Below are 23,043 nucleotides of genomic sequence, written 5' to 3'. Positions count from 1 at the left end.
ATGCCTCTGGTCTCTGTTCACCGGGTCCTCTGTTAGCGTCCACACGAGTGCGGTCATGTGACACCTGTCTTTCTCTGACTGGCTTATTCACTCAGCAGGATGCTCTCCGGTCCCTCCAGGCGACTCTGAGGGTTTTATTGTTTCAAACAATAAAGCTGGGGGAGGGGTTGCCCTAACCCTCCTCTTGCCTCTGCCACAGCCTCTCTGTTAGCAGAGCTGCTTATGGTAGCACTGAGCTGCTGAATCGCTTTCAGCTCCAGGCTACCACCCCCTAGTGGGCAGTGGGGGTCGTACCATCTCAGTTTGGGGGTTCATACATATTTCAAACACCTGCCACACGCTAGAGAGGCCGGGCAGAGCCGAGGGCCCTGGCGGACGGCTTCCCTCCTAGAAGCAGGGAGGCTTCCATGAGGAGATGCTCTGAGGGGTGACCCCGCTGTGTCCTGACTTTCAGGGTGTCGGTGTGACGTGGGTGGGGCCGTCACCCCCGTGTGCAGCGGGCCCGCCGGGGTGTGTGTGTGCCGGGAACACGTCGTGGGGAAGGCGTGCCAGCGGTGAGTCTCTCGAAGGGCCTTCCACCCGCTCATGCTGCCAGCTTGTGACGGGGTCGCCGTGTGCGTTTGAAGAACGAGTCGTGGCACTTCCTGTCGGGATAGTTCTGATCCCTTTCTGTGGCCCGTTATTGGACTCTGGAAAGGAGGCATTAATAGGCGTGAAGCTTAAGAGAAAACGAGGCATAGAAAGGTCATTCTAGTGATCGTACATGAGTGTGTATGTGTAATTGTAAACTCAGCACGTTCACTACTGCATCTGAGGTCTTAGTAACAGTTCCCGACACAGCGATGCTAATATTTGTGTGAAGAGTGACTACGAGTTTGTGAGCGAATGAATGAATGAATGAATGAATGGATTTAGAGTAAGTAACCTGATTTGACTTTGCTGAGCTGTGGGTGCCCTTTGAGGACGTTTTGAAGATGCTACCACCATGTGCTGTGCTCAGTGAGCCCTCACCTGACTGCTGGGAGGGCGTGGGGTGGGTGTGTCGTGTGGGTGTTCACATGAGTGAAAGCAGGCATTGGGAGAGAAAGCTCGGCGCCCCGTCTGTCCTGTGCAACGCTCCCTGTCGGGTGCTGGGGGTGCTGGGCGGCAGCTGTCAGGATCAACGGGTAGTCAGATGGTCCGTGAGCCCAGCCTGCTCATCCGTGTCTGCTTTTTGTCTGTGAAAGACCTGAGGACAACCACTACTTCCCGGACTTGCATCACATGAAGTACGAGCTCGAAGACGGCACCACCCCCAGCGGGAGGGACCTGCGCTTCGGGTTTGACCCCCTGGAGTTCCCCGGGTTCAGCTGGAGAGGATACGCCCAGATGACCCCCCTCCAGGTGCGTGGCCCAACCTCACCCAGAGGTGAGCTCTCCCCAAAGCCGACTCCAGGATCGTTTTCCTCGAAAATAAGAACGAGTGTCCTGGGCTCGGGGTGGGGCTGGGCTTTAGCTGGTGAACATATGTATCAATTCCACAGTTTCTTGTTAGTTTACTTTGGTCACCAAATCAGAAAAGGAGGAGATTAAAGAAAAACGGTGCTTCTCTCTGGAGAGGTTTTATAGGGAATTTCCCAAACAAGATTAGGCTGTATTTAACAGGAGACATTTTTTCTTTAAGCCAGTTGTGGAAGATAAACACAGGTTGACTTAAATGATTCCAATAAAGCTTATGTTGCTAATTTCTTATTTAATTTTCACTTTTTAAAACTCCGAATTATATCCAATAGAAGCTAAGGTACGTGAGGCGTTTCCGTCCGCGCGACTTCATTTTCCTTCCCCGCGCTCCTCCTCCTCTCCCGTCTCCTCCGCTGCACCCCCCCTCCCCCCCCCCCCCGGCTCTGTGTTGGAACGAAGGAGTTCACACTTCACCTGTGGAGCGTAACATTTACAATGAAACTTCCCGTGCGGCTGCTGAGTGTGTTTGTTCTCAGCGTTTCTCTTGGAGGGGGTCTCCTCAGGCTGTGTCTCGGGGAGAAACTCAGAATGAAAGCGGCAAACTGATGACCGTGGCAACCAGCCGTGTCCCTGGCGGACCCAGCACCAGCCGGTCCCTCATTCAGCCCTTAGACAAGCGTGACCGTCAGCCACGGGCACTGACACGGCTCTGCCCGGCCAGGGTCCCCGGCCAGCGGCCTTTCCCAGGCGGTCCCAGGACCTAGGACGCCTCACTGTTGGCTCCTCCCGTTTCTTTACTTCCGATCACTTTGTGATTCAGGAGAAAGCGGGCATTCCCCTGAGTCATAACAGGATGGGAGTGCCTGAGCCGCAGGTGTGACGTGCTGCAGGAGCAGCTGGTTCACCAAGGAATGGCTTTCCAGTGGTGAACTCTCGGGAGTGTCTTCATCCGAGGAAGGGGTGGCGCTCAAATCACACTGACGTTCCTCTGCCCCGAGTCCCTGTTCGCATCATTGTTTTCCAACCTGCAACCTGCATTAAAGGCGAAGCGCCAGGTTGAGAGGGTGAGCCGAGTGCCTCCGGGGGTCACGCAGCTCCGGCTCCAGAACAGGGATTCCACCGGACGTTTCTGTCACAGATTTCTCGCTCCACCACTGCCCCTTCAAAGATGATTAAAAAGTCAAAGGAACCACTGATTTGGAAACGTTCAAGTTCCTTTTTTCCTTTCTTTTTTAAAGTATGTTTTTATTGATTTCAGAGAGGAAGGGAGAGAGAGAGAGAGAGAGAGAGAGAAACACCAATGATGAGAATCATTGATCGGCTGCCTCCTGCACGCTCCACACTGGGGATCAAGCCCGCAACCCGGGCATGTGCCCTGACCGGGAATCGAACCATGACCTCCTGGTTCATAGGTTCATGCTCAACCACTGAGCCACACCAGCCAGGCTTTATTATTATTAGTATCATTGTTATTTATCTTTATTGTCGAAAGTATTACAGATGTCCCCATTTTTCCTCCGTTGACCCCCTCGACCCCACTCTCGTCCCCTCCCCAGGCCTTCTCCGCGAGATTGTCTGTCACTGGGCTATGCACATTCATGTAAATTCACTGGCTAATCCCTTTCTGCCCCGCCCCCCTTCCCTCTGAGGTTCCACACTCTGTTCTCTGTGTCTCTTTTGTTCATTCACATATGAGGGCGATTGTGTGGAACTTGCCTTTCTCTGACTGGCTTATCTCACTCAGCATCATGCTCTCCAGGTCCCTCCATGCCGTCTCAGGGGTACGAGATCCTGCCTTTTCACAGCTGCGTGGTGTTCCATGTGCACGTCCCACAGCCTTTTCACAGCTACCGAGTATCACGCGCCTTCCTTGGGCCACAGCTGAATTGGATCATGCAGTCTGTGGTTCAGACTTAAAATAGCCTGGTCTTTCCTTCCCCTCGCCGGCTCAGGGGCACTTCTGTGTGTGAGCACCGGGGCCTCTGGGTGTTGGGACGCCCCGCCCACATCACCTGAAGGCCCGAGTTCTCCTTGGATGGGGCCTGAGGTTGTTTCCTGTGACTCACTAAGCGCAGTTTAGTTATGTCCTGACTTCATCTCCCGTGTGTGGGGCCTGTAGCTTTCCTGAGCCGCCCTCGGTTTCTGCAACCATTTGCGATGTTGTACATGTGAGTGGGCCCTGGAGGGGGGTCTCTCCGGGGGTCTCATAGCACACTGTCCTTCACTGCTCCCAGCCGCGTGGCTGCGTGGCCTCGGTGGCTTCCTAACCAGTCCCTCCACACACTCCACCTGCCGCTTACAGAGGCCAGAGTGGACCCGAGGGCGTGCCTCTCACGGCTCCTCCTTGTGAATGACTTCAGTTCCTTGTCAGGCTGTGCATCTCCACCTCCTCAGGGGTGCAGGCGCTTGCTGAGTGGGTGTGACATGTGCGTGCACACACATGCACATGCATGTATGCGCACTATGTGTGAATGTGTGTGAACTACGTGTGGATGTGTGTACACATGTGTGAGTGTGTGTATCTGTGCTTATTGAGTGGGTATGAGTGGTGTATGTGTGCACACTGTATGTGAATGTGTGTACACAGCATGTTAATGTGTATGTGTATGTGTACATGGCATGTTCGTGTGTGTACACAGCATGCTCATGTGTCTGTACATGGCATGCTCATGTGTCTCTGTGTACACGGCATGCTCATGTGTCTCTGTGTACACGGCATGCTCATGTGTGTCTGTGTACACGGCATGTTCATGTGTCTCTGTGTACACGGCATGTTCATGTGTGTCTGTGTACATGGCATGCTCATGTGTGTCTGTGTACATGGCATGCTCATGTGTGTCTGTGTACACGGCATGTTCATGTGTGTCTGTGTACACGGCATGCTCATGTGTGTCTGTGTACACGGCATGTTCATGTGTGTCTGTGTACATGGCATGCTCATGTGTGTCTGTGTACACGGCATGCTCATGTGTGTCTGTGTACACGGCATGCTCATGTGTGTACGCCAGGAGCCGGTGTGGAGCGTGGATGAAGCCGCTGTTTGGCCAGCGTCCCGTCTACACTGTGGCCTCGGTGTCTTTCAGAACGAGGTGAGGGTCCTGCTGAGCGTGGGGCGGTCGAGCCGCTCTCAGTTCCGTGTTGTTCTGCGATGTGTGAACCCTGGAGCCGAGGCGGTGGCCGGCCTTGTGACTCTTCGTCCGTCCGGGGCGGAGGCAGGTGGGTACATTTTCAGGACCCTTTTTGGTTAAGAAACGATGGACCAGGGAAACATTTTCTCCTCTGTAGACATGCCCGCCTGGCGCTGGCCTGAGCCTGACAATGCACACGGTGCCCTGCACCTGCGCCTGCCCCTGCCCCTGTTCGTTCCGAAGCATCCTGCTTATTGCACTTTGCTGTTACATTGATCATTAGCTGCCATTTACAAATCCATGTATCAACATGTGTGCCTGGCTGAACGCCGGGCTCTGACGTCGCCACAGGCAAAGCTAGTTTATAACTCGCTTACGGGAAAATGCATGTCGCCTTGCAGTGCTGAGGGACCTTGGCTACCCCCATGATAAAGTCCCCTTGCATCAGGCAAACCAACCGGTTCCCGGAGCGCGGGGTGAGCACAGGAAGCTAAGACAGTGTGTGAGCAGGAAGCCGGCACTCCGGGAGGAGTCGGGACCTCGGTCAGGGGGAGGGTACCGGGGGCCGGTGTTGGGGTCCAGCCCCAGCAGGTCCCGGGGTTCCCAAAGGTGTGGATGGAGTCGGTGAAGAAGGAATGACACGGAGGCAGCGTTCAGTTGATCAGCAGAGCCAGGTTCTCTATCCAGGTTCTCCAGCCAGGTTCTGTCTTTATTCTCCTGTTACATCTGTATTTATACCAGTTGATTTTAATCCTATCCATTCTATTCCAAAGGTTAGGGGGTTTGTTATCTCCATTCCAAGGTCACTACTCTATTGTTCTGTTAAACTACAAGGAAGTAACTGAAGGAGATTATCCTAAGTAAAGATTATGTAGCTTAAGCGTGATTGTTCATAGTTAAAGTGATTAATTACCAGCCTGGCACTTAGTTAAGGGGTTTTATTCCCTTCCTTAGTCCTGTTAATCCCTAACTCCAGGGAAAAATCCCCACCTGGGGAAACAACCTTTCTTGGAGAGGTGACCTTGGTTAAAACACATTGCGCTAAGAAGGGGAGCAAACATATTAAGAACAGTATGCCATATACGCCAGGTCCCTTGAAACATATGCTGTGCAGATGTTTCTCACCTGCAGCGACTGTGTCAAGCAGCAAGGACGGACCGGTTTCCGGCAGGCCGGGAGACGGCGGTGGGAGTGCGGACCTCCCTGGGATCTGTTCTGCGAAGGTCAGGGCTCCTGCCAGACCTGCACACAGACTCCAGGTGGCAGGAGGGCCCGACAGGACACATAACGGTGCCAGTGGGCCCTGATGCAGAGAGAAGGCTAAGCCCGGCCGGCGTGGCTCCGTGGTTGAGTGTGGAGCTGTGAGCCAGGAGGCCACAGTTCGACGCCCGTCAGGGCACATGCCCGGGTTTCGGGCTCGCTCCCCAGCATGGGGCAGCCAGTATAAGCCCTAAAACACGACTTGCCTATCCGCTTACCAGCACAGCCCAAAAGGGTGTGCACAGACCCCATTGCTAGGAGAGACAAGCACAGGGAGTCGGCCAGTCACTGCGCTGGCGCTATCTTCATTTTCCGTTACGTGATGCGGGTGGCACCCAGTGTCTGTTGTGCTGGCCTGTTTTCCTTTTCCTTGTGGATTGTAATTACGTTTCTTTGACAATTAAAAACGGTGCCAAGAGCCTTTCTAAGCAATTTACCTGTGTTAATATACTCCATCTTTCACAAATTAAAAAGGGACTTGCAATCCCAGCACAGACCACCACTGCTGACGTCTGTTCAAGGTCTTTCTAGGCTGTTCTTACACATTCATTCATGCAATTAAAGAAGCAAGGTCTGCACGTAGGATCCATCGTCTACCCTACACGTTTGTGGACGGAAACCGAAGGTGGAAAACTGATTGGCTGCCAGAGCGATGCCCGAGTGACGTGTTTCTCTCTGACAGACGCTGCTCAGAGCAGAGGGGTCGTCTTCCTGCCCAGCACGGAGCCAGCCTTCATCTCCGTCCCCGGAAGCGGTCCGGCCGACGCGTTCTCACTGGCACCGGGGATGTGGGTGGCCTGCATCAAGGCAGAGGGGGTCCTCCTGGTGAGCAGTCGCTCTTTTCTTCTTTATATGTTTTTATTGGTTTCAGAGAGGAAGGGAGAGGGAGAGAAACATCAATGATGAGAATCATGGATCGGCTGCCTCCTGCCTGCCCCCCAGTGGGGATCGAGCCTGCAACCCGGGCCTGTGCCCTGACCGGGAACAGAACCGTGACCTCCTGGTTCATAGGTCAACACTCAACCACTGAGCCACGCCGGCCAGGCTGGCTGGTTCCCTTTTAGACACCAATGGTGACCTTTGCCCTCATATGACGCAATGACATAGAAGCCAACGTAAGGTACCTCCTATCGTCTTACAGCCAACTTCTCACGGACAAAGCATTTACCGAATTACAACGCATCAGGATTTGAAGTTTTCTAAATAAATGCAAAACCTTAATGAACACGTGTCCCAGCCTTTCAAAAGGGGAGAGATCTGTAATGCTGTCAACAATCAAAAGTTTATTTAAAAAATTAAAAACAACAAGAGATGGTAAAATCTCCCCTGGATCGGAAGCTGATGAGGTTCGCCCTGCGGCTCTTATCTCCCGTGCTCATGGCCCCGCGGGAGCCACTTTGGGGGTGCTGGCGAGTCTGGCAGACGCAGCAGCCCGTGGGGAGAGGCCAGCTAGGAGCTTCACCGAGGGGTTAAGCCAGCTGTGTGTCGGCTCTTATTTCTGAAGCAGGGCCACCGGCAGCGGGCGTGATTGCTGTTGGTCTTCATTTCCTAGGACTACCTGGTGCTGCTCCCCCGGGACTACTACGCGGCCCCCTCGCTGCAGCTGCCCGTCACGGAGCCCTGTGCACGCGCGGGCCCTCCCCACGAGAAGTTAGTGTCTCGGGTCCTGAGTCGGGGGCATGCTGCAGGATGTGCGGTGGCCTCAGGTCCCATCTGCAGCCGGAAGCTCTGACCATTACTTACGGGTGGTTTTTCTCTCTGGAGCAGGCGACCCTCTTCCACGTTAAGAATCACAGAGCACTTTGCACCCCGTAGCTGGTGCTTAAGAGCGCTCGCACCCTGTAGCTTGTGGAAACGCTGGTGCATGCCCCAGTAAGGCCCAAAGTCACGCACCTGTGAGGGGAGGAGCTTAAAATAGAAAGCGGGTGATTCCTCCATGGCTCCCGCCAATGGGAATGCCCTCCCGGTGCCCTCCTGGTGCCTGTAGTGGGTGCTGTGGTGCTGGAGGAAGGATGGGTGCCTGGATGGATGGGTGTCTGGGTGCGCGAAATGCTCTGTGCTGGGTCTCCATTGTAACTGCGCATCTTGTTGTCGCAGCTGCCTGCTTTACCAGCAGTTGCCACTGGCCCGCTTCCCCTGCGCCCTGGCTTGTGAGGCCACACACTTCCTGCTGGATGGACAGCCAAGACCCGTGGCCCTGAGGCAGCCTAGCCCCGCTCACCCCGTCATGGCAGACCTCGGCGGCCGAGAGGTGGGCAGCCTTTCATTAGCTGTCAAAGCTATTACTACCCCCCCCCCCGCTACCCCCCCCCCCCCCCGCCCTGTGTCTGCTGAAAACCCCGGCCCCAGCCCTCCCCAGGTTCGGGGACCTGGAAGGACGCCTCGCAGGCTCAGTGCAGTGCGTGCGCCAAGTTCTCTGCTGCTGCTGGGGCTGCCGCGCACCCAGTGGGGTGTAGGGTGTGTGCATCGCTTTAGATGATTTGCATCCATATAATTTAACTTTTCTTTTCTAACTGACATCAGTTAAAAGCCTCCAGGCCCACTTCCATTCCTCTTACCTCCCACTGGGAAATTTCTTCCCACTTCAAGCTGTGGAGTGTCTCTTACCTTGAGACACAGGCAAAGAGATGAGTAGAAAGCGTAGAAGCCCTTGCATGCAGGGTTGCAGATTTAGGAAATAAAAGTACCAGGTGCCCATTAAACCTGAACGGAAGGGAACCGGTGGTGCCGTGCTGTTCATTGGGTTTCCTCTGTAACCGAGCAGCCATCCTGCAGGCCCCCGTGCCCGCAGTGACGCCATGGAAACCGATGTCCATGGTCTGCGCAGCCCTGTTTCTCAGCTGCCCGTGTAAGCACACCCGGCTCAGCTCCCCATCTGCTCGGCCCTCCGACAGGTGGAACTGCACCTGCCGCTGCGGGTCCCGTGGGCCGGCCGCTACGTGGTTGTGGTCGAGTATTCCACGGAGGCAGAGCAGATGTCTGTGGCCGATGTGCACGTGGGGAGCCCAGGGCCGCGCCTGGCCGGCCAGGTGACCATCTACAGCTGCCAGCACAGGTATAGGCCTGCCCGGGGGTTCCTCTAGCGGGGCCGGCGGGAGGTCAGCTGAGGGACTTTGGTTTTCATCGGGATGGAAAGTGGCTCCTTTGTGAGGCTGCTCTTGGCTGCGTGATTGGACGTCACCTCACAGCGTGGGGGCCGGCAGGCTTCTCATCGGCAGTGCCTGGAAAGCGCCGCAGTTTCTTGAAAAGCTGTTGTACTTTCCATGTTGATGTTGGCGCAGGTTCCCAGGAAGCACCATTACCACTACATTGTCCTCGCTGGTGCCCCCTGTGTGCCCAGGGCAGTGCTCGCAGAGAGCAGGGTGTGGCGCCGGGAAAGGCGTCCATCTCGCCTGCCCTCCCAGCGCCCTTCAGAGGTGGAGGTCATGCATGTTCCATGATCGTCGGGAGGAAAATAACGGGACAAAGGATTTTAATGTCTCCCCCTGATGTTCCACTTTCAGGAGCTCTGACCAGGATTTACTAACAGCTGTCTCCCCCCAGCTGGTTTGGCTCAGTGGATAGAGCATCGACCTGCGGAGCAAGGGTTCCGGGTTTGATTCTGCTCAAGGGCACATGCCCTGGTTGCAGGCTCCTCCCCGGCCCGGGCCCTGGTTGGGGCTCACACAGGAGGCAACCAATCCATGTGGTTCTCCCACATCAATGCTTCTCTCTGTCTCTCCCTCTCTCTCCCATTCTCCCTAAAAATCAATGGAAACATATCCTCGGGTGAGGATTAAAAAAAAAAAGTTGTTTCCTTGGCGTAACATTTCAGAACAAACAGAGGCAGCTGAGCAGAGCTGGCTGCACATGAAGAGCCAGTGCCAGGGGTTCCCCAGGACGCTCGCCGAGGCCCTGGGAGTTGGAGGCAGCAGGTAGGAGCGGCATGGACCACCCAGCTCAGGGCCGAGCCTGGAACCTTCTGCTGCCTCTGCTTCCCTGTTGCTTTTGTCCAACCCGGGATGCCCTGGGAGCTGGACGCGCTCCCTGTTTCGCAAGTGAAAGAACTTGTGGAAAGAGTTGCTTTGAGCAGCTTCGGGTGGAAACTTTTATGAGACTTGATGAGAGGGCACTGAGTTCACATCACACTCTCAGCCAGCCTCGCAAATAAGCAATGAAGGCTTCCTCCTTTTAAAAATCTTAAAAAAAAATCCAGTCCACCCCTTTCTCCGGGCTGATGACTTAAAAAACAAAGAATATAAATAATCGCATTTGGATTTGTAATAGGGGGACCAGATGGGCAAAGAAAGTCCCCCGGAATGTTCTTCCATGATCGGAAAACAGTTTCCTCTCCAGGTGATGTCAGCAACCACTGGAATGTACACTCCCGGTGGGTGGGTCACCCCAGGAATCCCTGTGACTGGGCCATAGGGCCTGGGGCCAGGCTCCTTCGTGCCCTGTCTGCCCCGCCCGCCCTCCAGCTCAGCGCTCCCTCCGGGCACAGGGCCGGTCCCTCCCCCACGGACACAGAGTAGGGACGGCCAAGAGCCACAGGCAGCTTCCCGAAGGCCTGGCAGCTCTGAGTCACTCCGGACGAGGCTGCGACTACCCAGACCCAGCAGAGGAGTGAGTTCAAAGCCCAGGAAGAAAGGGCGCCTCCCGGGGTTCCATAGCACCGACTCACGGCCTCCATCTGGACGACACGTTTGGGGGAAGAGCCGTGAGACCCTCTGCAGGTGCTTCTGGCCCTGGACAGGCCAGCACCCGCGTGCCCACCTGCAGACCCCCCGGTCAGGGCCCAACACAGTGTTGCATGGACTGGGAGTCCCTGTTGCTGTGTTTGGCCGCTCCCGGGAGGCTCATGGTATTGATTCTCTGGCTAAAATAGTTCCCTCTCTACTTGCCTGCTGCGTGGCCAATGAACAGGCTACATATACCACAGTCCAAAGAGGTGCAATTGGACAATATTTAACCCATAAATACCTATTTCAAATGTCAGCCCTTCACCATTGCAGCATCTCCTGCTGAGGTCGGGACCCTTGCCAGCCTCACTCCAGCGACTTCCATGTCGTTAACAAGATCCCAGCAGGAAAGCAGGGGTTCTGGTGGGGGCACCATTTTTCAAAATAGAGCTGTGATGAATCTGCTAAGAGAGGTGGTCACTCACGATTCAACCAATCCAGGTATTTCTGTTAGTCTAGTCTCGGAAAGATAAGGCTAAATCTAAACTTAAGCAGATGACTGAATATATTTACTTCCAGAATTCTGCTGGAATCCAAGAAGAAGGCATTTAGAGGACACGCACACACACCTCCACACGCGCGACCCCCCCCCACACACCTCCATTGAGTTGCTAAATATGCCACAAACTGTGTTTATCCTTTATACACCATCTCATTTTAGCCCTCACCCCAAAAGTCATTGCATAAATTATTTCAAATACAGGGTTGGGCAAACGTAGGTTTACCATTGTGAGTACGCAAAACACAGACTTTATGCTTGTGTTACTGTGTATTGTATCATTTTCTACATGAGTAACTGTAAGCCTACTTTTGCCCCACCCTGTGTTTCCCAGAGATGGTCGTTGGTTTAGGGTGTCACTCGTTCCAAATTATATTCGCAGATAGAAAAGTTGCTGCAGAGCCCGGTCCGTGGCTCAGTGGTGGAGCGTCAACCTATGAACCAAGAGATCACGGTTCAGCTCCCAGTCAGGCCACAAGCATGGGTTGTGGGCTCGATCCCCAGTGTGGGGCAGGCAGGAGGCAGCCTCTCACTGATGTTTCTCTCTCTTTTCCTCTCTGAAAGCAATAAAAATATATTTAAAAAAGAAGAAGGAAATTCGTTAGAGTCTGAAGTCAGAAACATTCCTCAAAAAACACTTTCTTTATGGGTTCCACCATTACAATGTATTCTTGGTTCAAAACTGTGACCCTTTATTTATTTACTTATTTATTTGTTAAATTTCTAATTCTCACCTAAGGATATTTTTTTCCATTGGCTTTTGAGAGAAAGGGTAAAGAGAGGGAGGAGAAGGGAGAGAGAGAGGGAGAGAGAGAGACACACATCAATGTGAGAGAGACCCATGGGTTGGTTGCCTCCTGTGTGCACCCTGACTGGAGTAGGGGATCACATTGCACCCGAGGTACGCGCCTTTGACTGGAATGGGACCTGGACCTTGGGCGCACGGGCTGACTGTAACCACTGGGCCAAACTGGCCAGGGCAAAACCGGGCCTTTCCAGTGTTCCTGGACTTGACCTGAGGGGACGGGGGAAGGCGCTGGTAGAAATGGGGCAGGAGGAGGAGGAGCCGCCTGGCTTCCAGAGGCTCTGGGTGCCTCAGGGCATTGGGCACAGCCTCCACGCTCCCTCAGGCCGTAGGTGGTGGTGGCAGGGCCAGTGGGCAGCACCATGGCCACCAGTACGAGGACATGGGCGACTCTTGCAGAGGCTGTGCCTTAAAGGCAGGCAGTACTGGCCCTGGGCTGTCATCCGACAACTACACCTCGTCTGTGGAAAAGGTGAGCAGGGCGTTCAGCCTGAGGGGCAGCTCAGCCGTGGGGAGGCCCTTCCCAGCTGGGCTGCATCCTTCACGCTCAGCTCAGTGCAGGGAGGTTCTCGGCTGGCCACCAGGCCATCGGCAGCAGAGCCCGAAGAGCCACCGGCCACCCGCAGGGAGGCGCCCAGGGAGGGGCCAGGGGGTCGGCTGAGCCAACTGTCTCCTCCTGCAGCGTCCTGTGCCGGAGTGCCCTGACCGACGGCCGGGGCCGCCTGGCCACCTACGAGCTGCTTGCTGACGTGGACGTCAGGCTCAGAGTCCGCAGCGCCCGGCTCCTCCTGGTATGTGTGCCCGTGGGCTTGTTTCATTGTGCGTGTGTGTGTGAATCCTCCCCCAAGGATATTTTCCCATTGATTTTCAGAGCGAGTGTGAGAGAGACACATCAGTTGGTTGCCTCCTGCATGCACCCCGACCAGGGCCAGGAATCTAGCCTGCAACCGAGGTACGTGCCCTTGACCAGAATCGAACCCGGGACCCTTTAGTCTGTGGGCAGATGCTTTACCCACTGAGCCACACCATTGGGTTTTAGAAGCATTTGGTTGATATCTATGCTCTTAAAAATAAGCTTATTAAAAATGTGGCTGGTTTTTTTTGACATCTATAACATCAGCCCTGTGAAGAATGGCCAGTTGTATGATGTTTGTTCTTCCATCTAGAAATCTGTCTGGCCTCTCCTTTGTTTGAGCCACTGTTAGAACACCCGGTCAAGTTTGATCATCACATATGAGCACATCTCACAAAACCCCATTTCATTAATTTGGACTCATTTTTACTGCGGTGAATGAAATGACGCTTATACCATTTCCTCGCTTATTAGTATCGCTGGTGTGGAGGAACGCATTAGTGACTGTGTCTATTCTTCCTCATTTTACTGTTTTATTACGTCTATTGGCTTCTTGGAAAATTCCTTCAGAGTTTCAAAGGTTGGAATCTGGTATTTCCCCCAGACCAGTGGTCAGCAAACTCATTAGTCATCAGAGCCAAATATCAACAGTACAATGATTGAAATTTCTTTTGAGAGCCAAATTTTTTAAACTTAAACTATATAGGTAGATACATTGTTATTAACTTAATTAGGGTACTCCTAAGGCTTAGGGAGAGCCACACTCAAGGGGCCAAAGAGCTGCATGTGGCTCGCGAGCCGCAGTTTGCCGACTACGGCCCCAGGTGATTGCTACTCTGTTTCACAAAGAGCATGACTCCGTTAACTTGAGTGTAATATTAAGACTGACAATGGCAGCATCGCAGGTTAAATGTACGCATGTCCACCTGTCGGTAGCACACCTGACGTGTGAGGGTTTGACAAACAGAGGCAGTGAGGCCTGCGCTGGGAGGGAGCGGCCAGATTTACAGGAAGGTCTCAGGGGACGTAAAAGTCCGAAGTGTGAAGCGCTTTCTGGGGCTGCTAATATCCAGCCTGGCACACCCGGGAGCCCGCGGCCCGCACCCGCCTCCTGCGTTTTCAAGATGCCTGCTCGACCGTAGTAAAGCCTTGGCGCTTTCTCTAAAGAAGCACCTGGGATTCAGTTTTTAAAAATTACAAAGTATATAATCACTTAAGACCTTCTTTTTAAAATTACAAATCTCTTTTTAAGCGTAGCAATCCAATTGACTCTTAACCTCTTCATCTTTGGAAGCAGTGATGGGGCTGAATCTTCATCTTTTTTTAATCCTTGCCAGAGAATATGTTTATTAATGTTTTTAGGGAGAGAGAGAGAGAGAGAGAGAGAGAGACATCGATGGATTGCCTCCTGTACGTACCCCTACGAGGATCCAACCCTCAACCTACGTATGTGCTCTGACCCAGAATCAAACCCGTGACCTTTTTGGTGTTGGGATGATGCTCCACCTGACTGAGCCGCTGGCTGGGGCTGTATCTTCCTTTTGACACATACGTCTGCCCTTTTGTAAGAGTCCAGTGTCCTGCCTGAGATATAAGCTCCTGGGGGCAGGGGTGTTGTCTGTCTTGCAGGATCCCCCAGGCTCAGTGCCTCACATGTAGCAGATGTTCAATAAATATCGTTGCTACTGAACAGCTTTATGATCAAGCTGGCAATACAGTGTTGATCTAAGCTGGAGGATGTTGGCAAGTTAAAAACTGAGTTTTTTGTATGATTCAAAAACTAGCTCTGGAGACAGTTCCTTCAGCGAAAGCCCCCTGTGCCGAGGTCTGCGTCATCCTCTGTGAAGAAGGATTGTTTGCAGCAGGAGCGGCCCTCGCTGGGCGCTGGCTAGCAGGCTCCAGGATGCCCCCCACGCCCCCCGCCGTCCACACGACCTTGTCCCTTTGCATCCTTGTCCCAGGGCACGCGCTCCTGACCTTGAGCCAGCCCAGAAAGGGTTAGCCGCACACGGTGCTGGAGGAGTCCCGTCATGCACCTTTTCTGCTTTAAAGTAGCAGCGATAATTTCCCTGCATGAATTCTTTACCCAAAGGCTTTTTTATTATTGTTATTCTTAAAAATACATTTCTATTGATTTCAGAGAGGAAGGGAGAGGGAGAGAGAATCATTGATTGGCTGCCTCCTGTGCGCCCCCTACTGGGGATCAAGCCCACAACCCGGGCATGTGCCCTGACCAGGAATCGAACGGTGGCCGCCTGGGCCACAGAGCCACGCGCCTGGGCCCTAACAGCCTTTTTAAAGCCTGCGCTTGACCTTGCCATGGTTTTGCTGGTAACTGCAACGTACCTCTTTGCACTGTTTGCCTGACAGCATCAGATTTGTATCATTCCCATCGAAGAATTCTCAACGGAATATTTGAAACCTCAAGTGAGATGCATCGCCAGTTACGGGCCATTTGCGAACCAAAGGTAAGGCGCTTTCTCCCTGTGTCCCTGTGTGTGCTCCCTGTGTCCCTGTGTGTGCTCCCTGTGTGTGCTCCCTGTGTGTGCTCCCTGTGTGTGCTCCCTGTGTGTGCTCCCTGTGTCCCTGTGTATGCTCCCTGTGTCCCTGTGTGTGCTCCCTGTGTGTGCTCCCTGTGTGTGCTCCCTCTGTCCCTGTGTGTGCTCCCTCTGTCCCTGTGTGTGCTCCCTGTGTCCCTGTGTGTTCTCCCTGTGTGTGCTCCCTGTGTGTGCTCCCTGTGTGTGCTCCCTGTGTCCCTATGTGCTCCCTGTGTCCCTGTGTGTGCTCCCTGTGTGTGCTCCCTGTGTCCCTGTGTGTGCTCCCTGTGTCCCTGTGTGTGCTCCCTGTGTGTGCTCCCTGTGTGTGCTCCCTGTGTCCCTGTGTATGCTCCCTGTGTCCCTGTGTGTGCTCCCTGTGTGTGCTCCCTCTGTCCCTGTGTGTGCTCCCTGTGTCCCTGTGTGTGCTCCCTGTGTGTGCTCCCTGTGTGTGCTCCCTGTGTCCCTGTGTATGCTCCCTGTGTCCCTGTGTGTGCTCCCTGTGTGTGCTCCCTCTGTCCCTGTGTGTGCTCCCTCTGTCCCTGTGTGTGCTCCCTGTGTCCCTGTGTGTTCTCCCTGTGTGTGCTCCCTGTGTGTGCTCCCTGTGTCCCTATGTGCTCCCTGTGTCCCTGTGTGTGCTCCCTGTGTGTGCTCCCTCTGTCCCTGTGTGTGCTCCCTGTGTCCCTGTGTGTGCTCCCTGTGTGTGCTCCCTCTGTCCCTGTGTGTGCTCCCTGTGTCCCTGTGTGTGCTCCCTGTGTGTGCTCCCTGTGTCCCTGTGTGTGCTCCCTGTGTCCCTGTGTGTGCTCCCTGTGTCCCTGTGTGTGCCCCCCTGTGTCCCTGTGTGTGCTCCCTGTGTCCCTGTGTGTGCTCCCTGTGTGTGCTCCCTGTGTCCCTGTGTGTGCCCCCTGTGTCCCTGTGTGTGCCCGTGTCCCTGTGTGTGCTCCCTGTGTCCCTGTGTGTGCTCCCTGTGTCCCTGTGTGTGCCCATGTCCCTGTGTGTGCTCCCTGTGTCCCTGTGTGTGCTCCCTGTGTCCCTGTGTGTGCTCAGTGTGATACTGTCATGCCTGTAAGGTTGCGACTTCCTGCTGCAGAAGTGCCTGCAGGTCAAGGTGGTGAGTGTGACAGACGGACAACCAGCTAGCTCACTGACTGCAGGAGTCTGTGCAGAGCCCTGTAAGAGCAGGAGGCCGAGCCAGTGGCCGGGGCAATGAGCCCAGCCGCATGGCCGGTACGTGAGTTCTGTTCTGAACCCTGCGGACTCACTCTGTCCTAATCCTTCAATCCTGTGTCTGAGGCTCTTCATTTAAAAAGCCATGAAAGCAGTGACCGGCCTCACCACGGTGTTATGAGGTTTGCTCACCACAGCTCATGGGGTTTTGGCAGAGTTGTTTTGATGTAGATTCAAACATAACTTATAGACAGTCATGCAAGCTGTGCCACGGCAGGACTGGAGCCGGCGGTGAGATCTGGCTGTGCCTAGGGGGTGACCGGGGTAGTTCTCCTGGCTCCACAGGTTTATGTCACCTTGGCGGGTAGAGGTGAATAATAATGTTCGCTGCGTTGATCTCACTTAACAGTTTTCACCTCGAAGGGAAGCGTCAGTGAGTGTCTGTCGGTTACGCGCCCTCAGCATGAAGCTTTCTGTTTTGGCTCGTTGCTTTGATTCGGCGGCTGGAGTGCCCTGTGGTCCCCACAGCTTACGCTCAGCGTCTGCATCTTCACCAACGGGCAGTTCTCCTTTGGGGTTATCTTTAATACGAGAGTTAAAATACCCTCTTTTTCAGGGCCACGTGCCTCTCCGTGTCCCCCGAAACTCCTCCAGCAGCACTGGTTTTGGATGCCCCACCTGGGGGGCCTCCCCCTCTCCCGCCCCAGGATCCTTCTCCTTCCACGGATGTGGTTGCTGGCATCACCATGGAGGCACCGCAGGTAGGACACCCTCCTCCCCCAAGTGTGTTGTTTCGAAGCCAGTGGTTCTCAAAGTGTGTGGCCCGGACCCACCTGGGGACGGGTTAGAAATGCAGATTCGGCCGGGGGCTCAGGGGCTGAGCGTTGACCTATGAACCAGGAGGTCACAGTTCAATTCCCGGTCGGGCACAGGCCCGGGTTGTGGGCTGGATTCCCAGTGTGGGGTGTGCAGGGGGCAGCCGATCCATGATTCTCTCTCATCATTGATGTTTCTATCTCTCTCTCTCCCTTCCTCTCTGAATCAATTCAAATATTTTTTTTTAAAAAGAAAGACATGCAGATTCATAAGCCCCATCTCAGAGCTACGGGCTTCGAGTCTCTGGAGGGATCTGTGTGTTCACAACCCTCCCAGGAGTTCAGATGCCCCCGCAGTTGGAGGGCCGCTGATCTCAGCGTGGAGGTTCCAGGCGCGAGGCGTCTGATTGATCCTGTCCATGCCACCCCTCCGATCTCTCTGTCCCTCCTGCTTCTCCGCCTGAGGCAGTGAGCAAGTTCATGGCCCATCTTGTGGTACCTCATATTTTCGTGGTTCTTTGCTGTCTGATACTGTCAGGCTTATTATGTCCCCCAAGCTGGAATGCAAGCACCTTTAGGACAGCGACTGTGGCTGACAATGTTCTTGTATCACCAGCTGCACAAGCACAATTTGCAGGAAGGATATCCTCAATAAACACGTCTTGGTTCGTCTTCTGGAGCAGCCATTTCCCACCTGCTCATCTCATGGCACACAACTCACCGCTAAAATCCCGCGGCACACCAGAAGATACAGTCTGACAAATGATAGATGTCATTTTGGTTGATTTACAAAAAAATAATAGTAGTAATTATCTACCCTCTTTACTCCAAAGTGACTTTTTAAAAAAATCAGGTGCCTATACTTGTATAATAAGGATTTCTGGTTCCAAGAATTAACCAATCAAATGCAACCTTATTATGCAATGTGAGCAATAAGATGCAGTTCTATTATTTGACTTACACTGTGTTTATGGTTCAAGACAGGGCAGTCACACCAGACACTATTGTTGTGTTGGCTAGTGTTTTTTTAATGTTCTTAGTGACTTTTTTTTTTTTGAGAGAGAGAGAAGAAGGGAGAGAGAGAAACATCAATAGTGAGAGAATCACTGATCGGCGGCCTCCTGCACGCCCCACACTGGGGATCGAGCCTGCAACCCAGGTATGTGTCCTGACTGGGAACCGAACCCGGGACCTCCTGGTTCATAGGTCGACGCTCACCACTGAGCCACACTGGCTCCTTATGACCTGGTTGTTACCATAGTGACTGAACGCTGAGAACGTTCTGTGCAGCCGTTTGACAAGCATGCTGTGCATCCTGTTGGCGGGCATTAAGACCTGAAACTGTCAGTTATCTGTTCCACTTTGGCAAAAGCTGCCACACAGCTTCCCAACGTGACCACCAAATCCGCCCCCTCCCATCGAGGTGGCCCCTCCGCAGGCCAGCTGCTCTCGGCAGGTGAAGCGGCTGCAACGTCCCAGTGGAGGCGTTCGCTTCCCTGGGCAAACCCCTGCTCGCTTTGGTTTAACCTGGAACTTCCTGCGATTCTGATTGCTCGTCGCTCTGCAGCTCGAGGAGTTTGTTCTTCTCTTTTCCTCCTAGAGCCAAGCGACCCTGAGAGGCCGCGTGCCACGCCCCGGCCTCTACATCATCATTATCCACTTCTACCAGCCAGCTCACCCCGCGTTCCCCGCGGAGGTGTCTGTGGACGGAGGGCGGCGCTGGCCAGGTGAGCGGCGGGAGCTCCGGCTGCGGCCCCCCGTCTCCCAGGGCCTTGCAGGGCGTGACAGGACCCCTCTCTGCCCAGGCGTCTTCCGTGCCTCCTTCTGTCCCCACGTGCTGGGCTGCCAGGACCAGGCCATCGCCCGAGACCAGGCTGAGTTCGCCGTCTGGGAGCCGGAGGTGGCTGTGACTGTGAAGGTTCCGGAAGGAAAGTCCTTAGTGCTGGTGCGTGTGTGTGTCCCCAGCTCCATCTCCGCATGACGTCATCCTGTGGGTCTGTGTGTTTGGCGCATGACGATCATTCCTCCAAGGAATTGAGGTCACGGATATACATTTTAATATATTTTTATTGATTTCAGAGAGAAGGGGAGAGAGAGGGAGACAGAGCATCAATGATGAGAGAGAATCATGGATGAGCTGCCTCCTGCACACCCCCCACTGGGGATCCAGCCCACGACCTGGGCCTGTGCCCTGACCGGGAATTGAACATGACCTCAGCCACCGAGCCACGCCGGCCAGACATGAAGTCATATTTATAGGAAAATGTTTAAACCTGTTAACAACAAAAAAGTGTGTGATGATTAAAATGGAGGGAAACTGGAATAACAGGACAATTGTGAAGAAAATATGCCCGAGTGAGCTCTGCTGAGCCTCCTGCCCCGCCTGCCCCCCCACCGTCCGCCTGCCCCCCTCACCGTCCGCCTGCCCCCCTCACCATCCGCCAGCCCCTCACCGTCCGCCTGCCCCCCCACCGTCCGCCTGCCCCCCCACCGTCCACCAGCCCCCCGACCCTTCGTCTGCCCCCTCACCATCCGCCAGCCCCCCGACCCTCCGCCTGCCCCCTCACCCTCCACCAGCCCCCCTCACCCTCCACCCGCCCCCCTCACCCTCCACCAGCCCCCCCTCATCCACCAGCCCCCCTCACCCTTCTCCAGCCCTCCCTCACCCTCCGCCTGGTCTCTCTGAAGCTGGAAGACCCCTCTGTTCCTGAAACTTCCCCTCCTGGGCTCCCATGGCTCTCTTCTCTGTTTATCTGCCCACTTTCTCTAATGCTCTCCCGTGATCTCTCCTTGCCTTCGGCCCCACATGTTGGCGCTCCCCTGAGCCCTTGTCCATCATCTCCCTTCATGCAGCCTCCTCTGCACCTGCCAATTCGGTTCGGTCCTCATGGGAGGGGCACCCTCCCCGTGGATTCATCTCCGCTTCCTCCTGAGCTCCAGGCCCAACATGGGAGCATCGGCTGCACATCTCCATCCCAGAGACCTCACACGCCCCAAACCTGGCCTGTGCCCTGCACAGCCCCGGTATCCCCACTGTGCCCATCACCTGGGTCGCTGGAGCCACAGTTGCCGATGCCCAGGGGCTTCCCACGGGGCCTCCCATGGAGCCGGGCTACCCGGCGCCCTCAGGCCTGGCCCTGCCCCGCTCTGAGGAGGTTGCCTTCCTCGGGACGGGCCTGACCTAACTCATTGTGTCTCCCTGGTGCCTGGCACACCTGGCCCATGGGCTTGGCAAGTGTTTGTTGAGTTGCATGACGTGAGCCCAGTGGGGTCTCTGTAAGTGCAGGTCGCTGAGCAGGCGACAGAGACGTTTGAAACTCCCTGCAGCTTTTGTTACCGGCCGAGTCCCATTCACTCAGGAGCAGAGAACCCGCAGGACTTTACATACGGGCTACAGTTAACTCACGACAGAGGATAAGCTCTAGAGAACTCCAGGCACGGGCTTTCCCATTGGTTCTGCCATTTCAGTTTGCTCACCTTTAAAAAATACAAAACAGCAAACCAAGATGGTGGCATAGGTTAACGCCAGAGTTTGCTGCCTCGAACAACCACTTCAAAAATACAACTAAAAGACAGAATGGACGTCATCCAGAACCACAGGAAGGCTGGCTGAGTGGAAATTCTACAACTAGGAGGAAAGAGAATAGCATACCGAGACTCAGAGGAGGAGCAGTGCTGAAGTAAAATACTAAGGTGCGGAGTGCATGCGGAGCGGGCTGAGGGCGCGATTGTCTTTTTCAATTGGGAGGGAGTCTCAGGCTCTGAGCTCCAGATCCGGGCGAGTCTCTAGGGACCCAGACTCAAACGGGAGAAGCGGGACTGACTGGCTTTGGTCAGAACTCGAAGGCAGCTTTCTCGCTGAGGTTTGCAGCGGTTGCTGGGACTCTGAGAAGCAGAGCCCCTGGGGACGGGACTGAGAGCAGCCATAACTGCTCATTCCGCCTGCCCTGTTGATCCCCTGGGACCCGCCCCACCCAAGCCCTGCACAGAGGCATTTGCCGGATAGCCTCAGGCAAAGGCTAGATTAGCATCTCCCTAGAGGACAGAAGTTCTCCCACTGCAGACACAGCTGATTCTCACAGCCACTTGGCCTGGAGCTCAAATCCCCCCCAGTATTACCTACAACAATCAAGGCTTAACTACAACAAGACTGCGCACAAAGACCACTAGGGAGTGCACCAAGAAAGCATAAAAAATGCGGAGACAAAGAAACAGGACACAAATGTCAGAATTGGAGGATATAGAGCTCAAAACCACACTTTTAAGGTCTTTCAATAATTTTCTAGAAACTGCCGATAAACTTAATGAGATCTACAAGAAATCTAATGAGACCCTCGATGTTGTGATAAAGAACCAACTAGAAATTAAGCATACACTGACTGAAATAAAGAATATTATACAGACACCCAACAGCAGACCAGAGGAGCGCAAGAATCAAGTCAAAGATTTGAAATGCGAAGAAGCAAAAAACACCCAACCGGAAAAGCAAAATGAAAAAAGAATCCGAAAATACGAAGATAGTGTAAGGAGCCTCTGGGACAACTTCAAGCGTACCAACATCCGAATTATGGGGGTGCCAGAAGATGAGAGAGAGCAAGATATTGAAAACCTATTTGAAGAAATAATGACAGAAAACTTCCCCTACCTTGTGAAAGAAATGGACTTACAGGTCCAAGAAGCGCGGAGAACCCCAAACAAAAGGAATCCAAAGGGGACCACACCAAGACACATCATAATTAAAATGCCAAGCGCAAAAGACAAAGAGAGAATCTTAAAAGCAGCAAGAGAAAGAAACTCAGTTACCTACAAGGGAATACCCATACGACTGTCAGCTGATTTCTCAACAGAAACTTTGCAGGCCAGAAGGGAGTGGCAAGAAATATTCAAAGTGATGAATACCAAGAACCTACAACCAAGATTACTTTATCTAGCAAAGCTATCATTCAGAATTGAAGGTCAGATAAAGAGCTTCACAGATAAGGAAAAGCTAAAGGAGTTCATCACCACCAAACCAGCATTATATGAAATGCTGAAAGGTATCCTTTAAGAAGAGGAAGAAGAAGAAAAAGGTAAAGATACAAATTATGAACAACAAATATGCGTCTATCGACAAGTGAATCTAAAAATCAAGTGAATAAATAATCTGATGTACAGAATGAACTGGTGATTATAATAGAATCAGGGACATAGAAAGGGAATGGACTGACTATTCTTGAGGGGAAAGGGGTGTGGGAGATGCGGGAAGAGACTGGACAAAAATCGTGCACCTATGGATGAGGACAGTGGGTGGGGAGTGAGGGCGGAGGGTGGGGTGGGAACTGGGAGGAGGGGAGTTATGGGGGGAAAAAAAGAGGAACAAATGTAATAATCTGAACAATAAAGATTTAATTAAAAAAAAATACAAAACAGGACCAGCCAGTGTTGCTCAGTGGTTGAGCGTCGACCTATGAACCAGGAGGTCACGGTTCAATTCCAGTTCAGTGCACGTGCCCAGATTTCAGGCCCGATCCATTGAAATGGGGGGATTTCAGGCCCCCCATTGTGGGGCATACAGGAGCAGCCAATCCATGGTTCTCTCTCATCATTGATGCTTCTCTCTCGCCTTCTCCCTTCCTCTCTGACATCAATAAAAAATATATATTTATTTTAAAAAATACCGAACAGCAACCCCTGTGGATCCAGAGGTGCCCAGGCGTGGCTCCCTTGGCCTGGCATCCTGACAGGCCCCGGTTACCCCCAGGCCTCTCGCCCTGCCCGGCGTCCAGGCTGCCGCTCTGAGCAGCTCTCCCAGGGGCCGCCCGCCCCATCGTTTCCTGAACGG

At 53.8% G+C, this 23,043-nt stretch overlaps 1 protein-coding gene across 1 annotated transcript in view; it reads left to right on the top strand.

Moving 5' to 3' along the window:
• LAMA3 (laminin subunit alpha 3) overlaps nt 1–23,043 on the top strand; it is a gene marked incomplete at its 5' end in the record, with an annotated part of 141,990 nt that overhangs the window by 50,745 nt on the left and 68,202 nt on the right. The window contains 12 exons of the mRNA XM_081097616.1: nt 455–554; nt 1,227–1,383; nt 4,524–4,656; nt 6,511–6,653; nt 7,381–7,478; nt 7,926–8,079; nt 8,723–8,883; nt 12,536–12,644; nt 15,077–15,174; nt 17,024–17,168; nt 18,823–18,949; nt 19,028–19,167. Coding sequence (XP_080953742.1) covers nt 455–554; nt 1,227–1,383; nt 4,524–4,656; nt 6,511–6,653; nt 7,381–7,478; nt 7,926–8,079; nt 8,723–8,883; nt 12,536–12,644; nt 15,077–15,174; nt 17,024–17,168; nt 18,823–18,949; nt 19,028–19,167 — 1,565 coding nt within the window. The remainder of the gene's footprint in view (nt 1–454; nt 555–1,226; nt 1,384–4,523; nt 4,657–6,510; nt 6,654–7,380; nt 7,479–7,925; nt 8,080–8,722; nt 8,884–12,535; nt 12,645–15,076; nt 15,175–17,023; nt 17,169–18,822; nt 18,950–19,027; nt 19,168–23,043) is intronic.

Source organism: Myotis nattereri, assembly GCF_964212035.1.
Source record: "Myotis nattereri genome assembly, chromosome: 8".
In the NCBI taxonomy this organism is placed as follows: Eukaryota; Metazoa; Chordata; class Mammalia; order Chiroptera; family Vespertilionidae; genus Myotis; species Myotis nattereri.
The sequence above is the reverse complement of the archived record's forward strand: the minus strand, read 5'-3'. Positions and strand labels throughout refer to the sequence as shown.